Source organism: Pygoscelis adeliae, unplaced genomic scaffold (genome assembly GCF_000699105.1).
Source record: "Pygoscelis adeliae isolate BGI_AS28 unplaced genomic scaffold, ASM69910v1 Scaffold174, whole genome shotgun sequence".
Lineage (NCBI taxonomy): Eukaryota > Metazoa > Chordata > Aves > Sphenisciformes > Spheniscidae > Pygoscelis > Pygoscelis adeliae.
In genome coordinates this window covers 2,718,318-2,729,518 of record NW_008824676.1, presented here as the reverse complement: position 1 = coordinate 2,729,518, position 11,201 = coordinate 2,718,318, and the positions used below count along the sequence as shown (strand labels likewise).

Genomic DNA, 11,201 nt, shown 5'->3' with positions numbered 1-11,201 from the left:
CCCGTTCGTGGCTGGGGATGGAGGTGCGGGTACGCGGGCTGTGTCTGGATCCTGCTGGAGTTCCAGTTCACGGGCACCTGGTCTGCACCTCTGTGGCTTTTTGGGTGCAGAAAGATCGATCTTGGTGTGAAATACGCTCAGGAGAGGCTTTGGGCTGTGGCGTCAGGGGCTGCTTGGTTTGCAGTAGGTGGGATCCTGAATTTCGGCGTCCGCCTCAAGGAGACCTGCCCTTGGTCCCTCGAGCTCCAAGGAGGAGCTCCGGGCTGGGGCGACGGATGTTTCGGAGCACCGGCTGGTCTTGCTGTGCTCCCCACGTGCTGCCATGCCGTGCCAGCTTCCCTCGGCGCGCTCGGGATGCGGGCGGTCCAGCGTGCCGTGACCGGTGTGACACCGGGATGCAGCAGCACCCGCACCCTCCCGAAATTCTCCTCCTGGTGTTACAAGCAGCGCACGAAATCCGTGTGGTGTAAAGATTAGAAAAAGCATTCATTTTTCTTTGCTTTTCAGTTTCCTTGCTGTGCTGTTTGATACGACTTGATGCTTATCCTACCTGTAGTGAATTCATCACCTTTACGGATTGCCTGAGCTGTTCCTGGACATGCCGCAGGAGCAGAGGAGAAGCAGGGAAACGGTACTTGAAAACTGAAAAAAAAAAAAATAGCACGGGCAGGCTTGAGAGCAAGCCTTGGACTTGAAACTATTTCTGTTTTAAAATTAACTCCATTATATTGGTTTTTAAAGAGACTCCAGTGGTTCTTCAGTTCAGAAAGGGCTGTGGTGAATCCACAGAATATTGTCATGAAGATGTATGTTCCATGTTAATTAGAACTAATTAGTATGCTTCTGCTCTTGGTCTTTCTGTCTGGTTGAAGCTACATAAATGGTGACATTCTCGTGCTAAAGCCCATGCCTTGCGTAGGTGATGGCTGGAAGTGCTCGGGGCTCTCCATCCTGGCACGGCTGCTGCCCTCGTGTAAGTCTTGGCACCACGGGTAAGAGCTGAGCCTGTACCTAACCCAGGTGTAGGTGGATCCTTAGCCAAGCATCCTGCGGCTGTGCCGGCGACTGCATGATCCCGGCTCCCAAAGCTGTGGTGATATTTCTCCGTAGGACTTGATAGTCCACAGGACTGTAGTTACTTCCTCCAGGTGGTAGGACAGGAACTTATCTTATGTATTTTGTAAAAATAAAGATGTTTTTAGCCACCGTGGAGGCAGAGCAGACCTAAGTGTTGGGGCTGTATAAGCTGCTCAGGACAGGGGTGCCATGCTGCCCAGCCAGGGAGAACCCCCAGCTGCTTGGGCCAGGTCGGAAAAGTCTTGATTTTCAAACCTCCCATCAGCCCTTCCCAGTATTTCCCCCCCGAGAAAGAGGAGGGATAACCCAGAGCCCAGCAGCGGAATGCTGTGGGAAGCAAGGGGGGGTCCAGCTGTACGGTCCACGAGTCGGTGGGATGGAGGGAAGCTGTAGGTCGCTCCTCTCCACGGGTCCTTCCTGGGCTTGGTGGTGGGTGACCCAATGGTCTGGGTTATTCAGCAGATGAAAGCAGGGAGACGACAGTCAAATACCCGGTGATGGGTAACAGAAGAGGGAAGCACAATGCGAAGCACTGCTGATTAATTACCACCAGTAACCTCCCGCGGCAGGGGAGGGGTTGAAGTTGTGTCCAAAATATTTGGTGAGCTTTTGCAGGGAATTTTCTCCGATGCATGAGAGGTGCCTGGGGAAGAAAAGGTTTGGCTTGTTGTAACATATAGATATTTGCAGTGTATTGCTCATACATTTTGCATGGTGCACACACCCCCAAGAACTCAAATCCATCTTGCTGTCAGAGAGGAGAAATGTATGAACCAAGTGTTACATCTGTAAGGAGAGTGGCATTCCTTTGCTGGGAAAGGGAGGAAATTGCTCCAGCCAGGAATTGCCCTGGATCGCTATCCCCAAAGTTTATTTTCTTAGGATTTTTTCCAATAAATACCAACGTCTCCATTGTTGGGAATAATTGCAGTAGCTGAAAAGCGGCAGTCTGATCGGATAATGTCTGGGGGCTTTTGTGCCAGTTCTGATTCAGCAAGCATTAGCAAAAATATAACAGCATTAAACGAAACTTCTCAGCTAATCAGTCTCCATTACAACTTCTCTTGAGGAGACCAAAGTTGAAAAGTTCTTTTAAAAGCAAACCCTTTATGATTAAAAGCTTGACGACTTGCACGTTTGGAAATTGGAACAAAAACCTGCACTGGGGGAGGAGGGACGTTATAAACCTCATATTGTTTGTGACGGCACACCTCTCTCGCATTTAGGCTGAGAGATGTATCCTGTAACATCCCAGGAGATGTTACATAGCATATCTGCATCCGCAGTTATATCGCAACTGAAAACAGGTTATGAAACTATATCAGTTGGGGTGGAGTTTTCAACTGAGTTTTTACGTGAACTCATTGCATTTTGATACTCTCCAAATGCTTCATGGCATTTAAAAGCAATTCAACTTTGTAATTTCATTTTATTTTGTCTTTTCTGCTGTGTTTCAATCTACCTCGTTCTGTTAATGCGTTATATTTAATATAGAAAATACCACTTATGAATATTCCAACATTATCCTCATGAAATAACCGTTCATGTCCAACCCCGGCGTGGCACCCACGCATCCGGAGCTTGGCCGGAGGGCGAAGCCGGGAGCGCTGGGACGTCCATTACAGTGCCAGCGTTATTTGCAGGATTGAACGCACCCCCCTGATTTCAGCGGGAGCCGCTGAGCGCTTGGCACTTGTGTTAAATCTCCTGGGTAAGTTCAGGAACGGGAGGGCTGTGCTCCAAAGAGACGACGGCGCTCGGCCTTTGTCCCATGGGCTGCTGCTGAGGGCTTCTCCTTTAAAACCAGGTCAAGCATCCCAGCCGACCATCCTGACCGTAAGCAAAGTAGGACGGAGGACGAGGACCTGCCCCACACCGCTCGGCTGCCAGAGGCGACGCTGGGGCCCCAGCGGCTGGGTGGCAAGGGAGGGAGGTGATTTATTAGGCAGGACTCAGGCTCAGCGCAGAAAGGGCAGGGTTTTCCAGCTCTTCATCAGCTAGCTAATCCCTGAAAGGGCTTTCCCACTTATCCCGTGGTGTCTTATTTTCAAGAGTCTTGGCTAGAAGCCCTTGCAGGGCTGTGTTACCCGCTTGGCGATGCTTTAAGACATCTGCTGGTCCAGGAGACTTTCCTTCCAGGCGGCAGTGATTTGTCCTCCATAAATCTGTTTTGCTGCCCGTCCCCTTGTTCTTCTCTTTATGACAAGATCCCACGTCTCACCCCTGTGAGATTCCGCATGGGCTCGTCCGCAGTTCCCAAACCGAAGCGGGGTTCACTGCGGCAGCATCCCGAGGGTGCAGGCGGGGCGAACTCGCCTGGCGTCTGTGAGAGGCCGGATCCTGCTGAGCGCATCCTCTGGGCGCTGCCCGCTTGGGAGCCCCGTGTGCTCCCCCTGCCACCTCTGCTCCGGTCTCGTGTGTCCCCCGGTGCTCGCCGCGGGTTTGTGCCCAGCCAGGGCTGACCCACGGGCAGCTGCTCTTGCGTGGGCTCCCCAGGGAGCTCCTGCCCTTCAAAAATTCAAATTCAGCATCAGTGCTGGGAGTTGGATCTGTGGGAATTCAGCGCCACGTAGCTTGCTGTTACCAGCGGTTTAGGTAGCTATGGAGGGACTACAGACATATGCTTAACTAGAGATGGAATCGGGAAAAGATTGCAAACTGGTAACTCCTGGAAATCCACGCACTGTGCTTGCGGGTACTGAGCTGGGAAAGGCTTCCTTCACGCACCGGTGGGTTATAGCTGGGAGCCCGCAAAGTATTTAAATAATGTGCTTAACTTCCAAAATGGACTTGACCATCTCAGATGGTCAAATTGGGATTTATCTAATACATCTAAGTCTTCTAATAGTGACCTGAAATAACTTTTGCAGGTGTGCTCTGCAGATCTGTGCTATTAAAGCCATTTGTCCTTTGCAGAAGACGCTTCAATACCACAGTGACAAACAGCAGATAAGTTTTTGGGGAGCAGCAAGTGCTTTACCTCCTGGAGCACCGAAGCATCTCTGTTTCTAGTGGCGTATGTCTCACCTCTTTGCTTCCTGCAAGATATACAACCACAGCCTGCCACAGATGCAGCACAAGCGCGGTGGGCAGGTTTCTCTGCAGGATCCGATGGTGGGGCCACGGCGGGCAGTGAGGGCTGGCCGGGGAGGCGCGGAGGAGCTCTCCTGCAAGATTGCTGACGTCTCTGTCTCTGCTTTTTCAGGGTTACCTTTCCGAAGGCTTAGTAACAAAATGGTATCGCTCCCCCCGCCTCCTCCTCTCGCCAAACAACTACACCAAAGCCATCGATATGTGGGCGGCCGGCTGCATCCTGGCCGAGATGCTGACGGGAAGGATGCTCTTCGCTGGTAGGTTTCTGGCTTCCGTTGATTAATTTTTTTTCTCCTTCCCTCCTTCCTCGCTACCCAATTCGAAGGCTTTTTAGCATGGCAGAGGGAATTCCCCTCTCCTTGCCAGCCAAGGCAACGCTTGTAGCATCGCTACAGGGATCCTATGGTTGGTTATTAGACATGAGAGCTGTCTCGAGAACAAACTTCACTTGCACAACCTCTGCTATTAGAGGGTCCCTTGGTCAGTGCAAACTTCCCTGATACAGGCAGGCCCTTGGGGACAGAGAAGAGTTACCGTCTTGATTTTCACTCAGCCTTCTTGTGCTTGGGAAGGACACGTGGTGGTATGGGTGTGATGGCAGCCGGTGGGAAGCCAACAGCCGTTGGGGTGCCCGAGGCTGGCCGGGGTCGGCAGTGCCTCTGTGCCGAGCCTTGCCGGGCAGGGACGGTCTGCTGCCAAAAGCAAAACCCGAAACAAAGAACAGTTCTGATGAAACAACAAAACCTTTTTCTGTTTCTGGGTTTCCAACAGAAAATAAGAGCTTTTTGCTGGGAGGGAGTATGCTAAAAAAATATCATAGGGTGGAGTATAAGGGCAGGAGATAAAGTGGCCCTGTCCCAAGAGGTTTGTACTCTATGCCATGGATTTGAATTGTGATTGGTGTCTTCAAGGTATTTATTTTCTTTGAGGGAAGACATTTGAATGCCACTACCCATTTTCAGCCATTTTCAGCATTCCTATAAGCGGGTACTGGAGTTGTAAAGGTGCAGTGCAAGGAAAAGGAGACAAAAAAACCCACCGACAAGGAGCGCATAATTATCAGTGCATCATTTGAAGCTCAACTCTGATGTTCTTGAGAAGCAAATCTTTCTTTAATACAATTCCACAAATGCTACTGTCAGGAGCAAAGCTCTGCTTCCCAAGCTGGGACACGGAGCCGCTCCTCCAGGAATGAAGCAGCCGCTCTCTGCCTGTTGAACAAGCCGCCTCCCTGCCCAAGGTCTGCAGCAGTGCTCCTCCTTGGTTGTCTCTCCATCGCCCATTAGCGTTTTGAATGACAAGGTTTGACGCATTTCGTGAGCAGCTGTTCGCAGTTTTGTGTAAATAAATAATTAGACCCATTAATAATGGAGAAGGACATTTTCTTCACAAATATTTCAGCGCACCGCAGAGCTCCGCAGCCGGTGTTTGATTGTAGCTGCTCTGTCGCTCCCTCACCGCTCCCGCTTGCAGCTTCCATATTTCTTTTGTGAAAGCTGAAAATTAAGCAGTCGGTATAATTTCGAAGAGATCATTAAAATTGCCTCCCTCTCCTTCCTTCCTCTTGTCCTCAGTCTTCCCTCCCCAAAATTTTCAAGGCCAGGGACTTCAGCTCTGAAAATTATGCATCAGACCTGGCTGCTCCTGCTGCCTCCTCGGGATATATTCCAGGAGCGGGGACGTCTCCACGTGCCACTTGTCCCTACAGGCGCAGGGCACGTTCTGGTCTCGCTGGGAGATGCTGCACGTGAGTGAGCTCCCAAGGCAGCTCTGCCAGCCGCCTCCCCTTGCCGAGCTGTGGTTTGCACCATGTAGGAGTCTCCGAGCTTTTTGGGTGGAAACAAACTGGACGATGCCTTTCCAGGGCAGAGCTAAGGCTCTGCCAGTCCAGGGCACCGGACCCGAACTAGCCCCAGGTAAACCAGAGCAGCAGAAGCAAACCCCAGCACAGGATGGCAGGGTCCTGGTCTGGCAGGAGTTGCACCAGACCAGAGCAACGCGCCACCTCGTATTAAACTGGGTGTAGCTGGAGCCCCAGGGAAATCTTTTTGGACTCTTAAGTCAGTCTCTCTTTTCCTGTACTTGCTCCTCATCTCAAACAGCAAAACAAGACTGGCTCGTCCAGGTCCTTCTCTGGCCATCCCCATCAGACCACCCAAGCACTCATCTTTATCCTGGTTTTCCAAACTGTGCTTGACTTGGTTTGTGTGCTGTTTCTGGACCCCAGGGGTAGAAGCTACATTGGCTGACACCAGCCATCTACTGCCTAGGTGTCCGAGCTGGTCCCTAAAGCTCCCTTCATGGTCAAGGCAGAGGCAAAGGCAGCTCCAGGATGTGATTCATCTGGCCTCTGTTAGCTGTCTGCCTTCAGCTGAGATTGTGCCTTAGAAATATTTATTTTTCCACTACTGCTCATAAAGAGCATCTGGAGAACGAGCTGAAGTGCCCACGCTGGCGTTGCATGTGGCTACGGGTGAGATCAGTCCTGTCCCGGCTGCCCGGGCGAGATGCCCCAGAGCAGCCATACAGGAACCTGCTTTGCAGGTTGGTTCCTGAGAGTCCACAGCAGGTTCGAGATCAGGAGATGGGTTTTGGCAGATCATAGGCTGGGTTCAGCCAGACAAGTGCTGCGAGCATCCCTGCTTCTCTGCTCTCCAGCCCTGTGCAATCGCTTAATAAGCTCCCAGATGATGGCAGGATACTTAGCTAATGGGTGGGGATCAAAACCGAAGCTCAAAATACATATTCCTTTTGGGTTGCTTTAAAAATAGTCTGTAGAGTTGTTATGGGAAGGTCCTGGCCCCCTGCACCGTTTTCCTGGCCTCCTCCTATACCAGTAAGTAAAGAAGAGCCAGGGTGGGAGCCGGCAGTGGGGCAGGGTGCCCGTGGTGTCCCATGCCAAGTACCATCTTTCATCTGCTGGCGTCCAAAGAGGAGGAGAATAAAACCCAACCGCTCAGAATAGCTAAAAATGGCACACACTTGCATTGAACCCACTGAAGCGTGGGTTCATCTTTGCTTCTGCTTTTCTCCTCTGTGCTTGGGAGAAGGAGTTTGCCCTCGGCCAGCCGCAGCCCCCATCGCTGCAGGATGAGACTTTTGGAGAATCCTGGGTCACCAACAAACACCCCGTGGGAAATAACAGCGATGTAGTTCCCAGAAAGTTGCAAACCTCCAGTAATTGCCTTACACTGGATAAGTTGTTTTTTGAGTATGCATCAGTGGCACAATTTAAATTGGGTGCTTAGCATAAGTCAATATAATTAACTCAGTAGTCTATCTGGGGTGCTTAAGCAACGCAGTTAAATTAAGGTGATCAGTTATTGGGAATAGATGTCACTCGCTGCTTTCATTCTCCTACACAAGTTAACGAATACCCAGCAGAGAGGGACCCCCAGCCCCCTTGCCCTCCCCGCAGCCCCTTCTCTGGGCTGTGCGGTGGCAGGAGCAGCTTTGGGTTTGGCAGAGCCCCGGGAGGGCACAAGAAATTTGGCTAACCCAAAGCTCACAGGAGCGTAGCACGTCTCCAACAGCTAAAATCTGGTTCGCAGACCTTTCGAGAGCTCCCCACCATGAGCAGCATGGAAAACAGGGAAGAGCATCCGTAACCGAGTGGCTACAGCTCCCTCCAGTGACTTCTCCACCCTCTGCTGCCGAAGCGTATCCGAAAGCATCGCCAGCGGAAGCAAGAGAAAATAGGAGAAAGAAAAAAGCTGCCTGTCCTCGCAGGTCTCCTTGGGGATCGCCAGCGGGGCCGTGCCCGTGACCAAGAGCTAGGAGGTGGCACGGTGGCTTTTCCCCTGGGATCAGTGCTTGCTCCTAGAGGAGTCGCTAGCAGGGCTTGGGTGCTCACGCGGGACTTGGCTGCAAGCCCGGGGAAGGGTTCCCTTTTCCAAGACACGATGCAGAGCTCCTCATTCTCTCCCCGGGTAACGACAGCACGTTGCGTTTATTCTGTCTGTAGTTCGTGTTTTTCTTTTCAGGAATTAATGCCTCTGGAAGGTCCCTAGGAATTACACAAATAAAGGATAATGGTGGAGGATTGGGTTCCTGAGAGCCGTAATTCAACGCTTCCAGAGTTGCATTAGCAGCTTCTTTGTGTGACTAAACACGGTGCCTTTAGGCTGCCAGGGACCTTCAGTGAGCAGTGGCTGGAGCTGCACTGAGAGGAGAAGAGCCACAACGCCTTTGTGACTTTTAATACCCCGTAAATTTTGATCACGGTTTGGGAATTAGCATGACTAACAAGGTGTTTGTTTCCTGATGGTCATCTTTAGTTTCCCCTGGAGCCATGCTGCGAACCTCTAAATGACCTGAAATCAGTTTTTCTATAGGAAAGTGAATTCATTTGCCCGGGATTGATATTAGGAGGGTGTCCCTCTGTCTTTTTTGCTTTTCCTGTTGCTCTATCTTCTTCTGAGGCTTTGTTCTGAGCAGATCTGTGGTGTGATGGTGACCAGCCGTGCTAATGTCAGTGCTGGTTTGGGGTTGTCTAAGTTCATTGCCGTGTCCTGGCTCAGAGCTCTGCCATTCGGGGTGAAAGTCGTCACGACTGCATTGAACCAAACCTTGTTGGAGTGATGAGGCCACGATGGATGGAGACCCTGTCCCAGCCTCAACGTTTGGACCTACCCTTGCCCAGTGGGTGTGTGTTTGGGGTCAGCTCCATGGATGTGAGTCTGGAAACCTCCTGCAGACCCACAGGGGAGCTCTGGGCTGGGAAGGGCAGCCCCCGTGAGGTGCCAGGGACCTCCAAAGGGATGGGGTTGCTTGAGGGCTTGACGCCAGCGATGGTCTCCACCATCCCCTACGAGCTGGCCTCTCCACCCTCCCTGCAGACTGATCAGAAGTGCTGTGCCATAAATGAGGTTCACTCCTCTTGCTGCGGATCAGCCGGGCGCTGCTTGCCAGTGAAGCAGCCTGAAACCCATGACTTGGACAGCAGGGACTTGGTAGCCCAAAAATCCCCGTTGGTTTGTCCGCCCCAGCCAGCTCGCTGTCTTAATAGATAGTCCTGCCTCTAATGACAGAATATTTATAACCGGCGTTTCTGGCAGACAGAAAATCAATAGTGCGACTCAGTATTTCTGCCAGGCTGCTTCTCTGTGTACGCAGGAAGCTGGAAATCAGCCGCGGAGCTCTTGGTCACGTCCAATAGTGTGCTAAAGAATGGGATTAACGTTCATTAACGAGGCGGTTGGCTCCGCTCCGCTGGCACTGCTGCTTCTCTCCTCTCAATGGCTGGTCGCCAGTCCTGAGCGGGGGCTTAGGGATGTGTGGATAAATATGTCCTGAAGGAAAGGATTAAAAAATACATGATTGTTCATAGCAGCTGTGGGGATCGTCACCATCAGAGCCTTGACTTGGTGCCCAGCAGCCAGGTGGGACCCGGTCAGAAAACCCCTTTCCCATCGGGAGAGAGCAGAGGTCAGGCACTTGCATTCATTTAAAGATGAAGCCTTTGGGACTCCTGGAGCTGGGTTCACGATCTTCTTGTTATCGCTGGGGTTGTGGCAGCACTTTTTCTCGCTGCTGCGCGGAGGGGCTTTGCTTCTCTGTAGCACAGCGCGTGGCGGGGACGTGTGGTGACGGCATCGGGCACTGCCCTGCCTGGCCGCAGCCGTGTGAGCCGGCATGCTTCATATGGGGTTACGAACGAGCCCAGCCCATAGTGTTGCTTAAAGAGGGTCGTCAGTTTTGAGGCCGTTAGATATCTGTCTCCTTCCATCATGCAGGATGGACCCCACCGATGGATAACAGCTCCCATGCCCCGTGATTTCAGTCGGGTACGGTTTCTGCATCATAGCCATTTTAAATAGATGGCTAGGTTAGTCGAAAAACTGCACAGACAGCCTCAGGGTGATTACACCAGGAGGGCAAATTGTCTAGGTTAATGCTTTCACCCCTTAAAAAGAGGTGACCCAGCTGGGAGTCCCACCACATTTTCCGTGGAGCAAAGAGTGGTGGCTAACGCGGGGATGCATCAGCGTGGAGGGGCTGCCGGGAGATGCGGCGCTGCGGTGACGTGGCTGATAATACCACCACCACCACCCCACCCCCCGATTTAACTTCTGGGTCTCAACTCACTGCCTGTTTTCTACCCATTTAGGGGGTCACGAGCTGGAACAGATGCAGCTTATTCTGGAGACAATCCCCGTTATCCACGAGGAAGACAAAGAGGAGTTGCTCAAAGTGATGCCCACGTTCATCAACAGCACCTGGGAAGTGAGGAAGCCGCTGCGCAAGCTGCTCCCCGAAGTGGACAGTGAAGGTACCGTAGTGCCCGCTGGCTTCGGCAATGTCCTTCCCCTGGGACTTCCCCCGCCTGCCGTGTTTTCAGACCTATTTCCCCAGGGGGTCACAGGAATCGTCCTATAAGGCCAAGCGATGGCCTCTCGTTCTGGTGAATGAGAGTTCAGATATCTGAGGGTCTGCAATGCTTGCTCCCGCCTGGAGCTCACGCGTCCCCACCGCTGTCCCCCCGGGCCCTGCTCGCCGTCCCACTGGGGAAGGCATGAGCTGCAGGACGGCACTCATGATGCAGTAGCTTTCTGGCAGGTAGCTCATACAGAAATAAGGGTGAAATAGTCTTCCAGGACTATTCCAAGACACTTTCAAGATGCATCCCTGCCTTCCTGTGCCTCTTCTTGAGCTGCAAGTGAGGGTTCAGCCCAGAGGTTATTTTCAAGCCCCGTTCATTTTCTTGCTGCACTTTCTGCATGAACGCAATTGTATAGTGCAAGGAAATAAATGCTTTTACTTCACAAATATCTGAACTCTTTGAGGTGGTTGCTACAGGCAGAAACGTTGTCCAGGTGCTCCGAGGCTTGGACATCACTCGCGTCGGGCTGTCGCAGCCTGCAGTGCTCGAATACCACTTCAGCCACTTCCCTCCTTCGGCTAAAGCTTTAAAAAAAAAATCAGCAGTGTGTTGCTGCGAGGGGGCTGCGGGTTCCACAGGCTTTTGGACCTGAACTTTTGCCTGGAGCAGCTTTGTAGGCAGTGAGAGCTTGCAGGGCGGCAGCCGGAGT

General features: G+C 52.1%; 1 protein-coding gene across 1 annotated transcript in view; it reads left to right on the top strand.

The window, feature by feature from the left end:
• The window catches only part of MAPK4 (mitogen-activated protein kinase 4), a 23,427-nt gene that overhangs the window by 5,350 nt on the left and 6,876 nt on the right, over positions 1 to 11,201 (top strand). The window contains exons 2-3 of the mRNA XM_009323068.1: positions 4,283 to 4,427; positions 10,280 to 10,441. Of these exons, the coding sequence (XP_009321343.1) occupies positions 4,283 to 4,427; positions 10,280 to 10,441 (307 nt within the window). The remainder of the gene's footprint in view (positions 1 to 4,282; positions 4,428 to 10,279; positions 10,442 to 11,201) is intronic.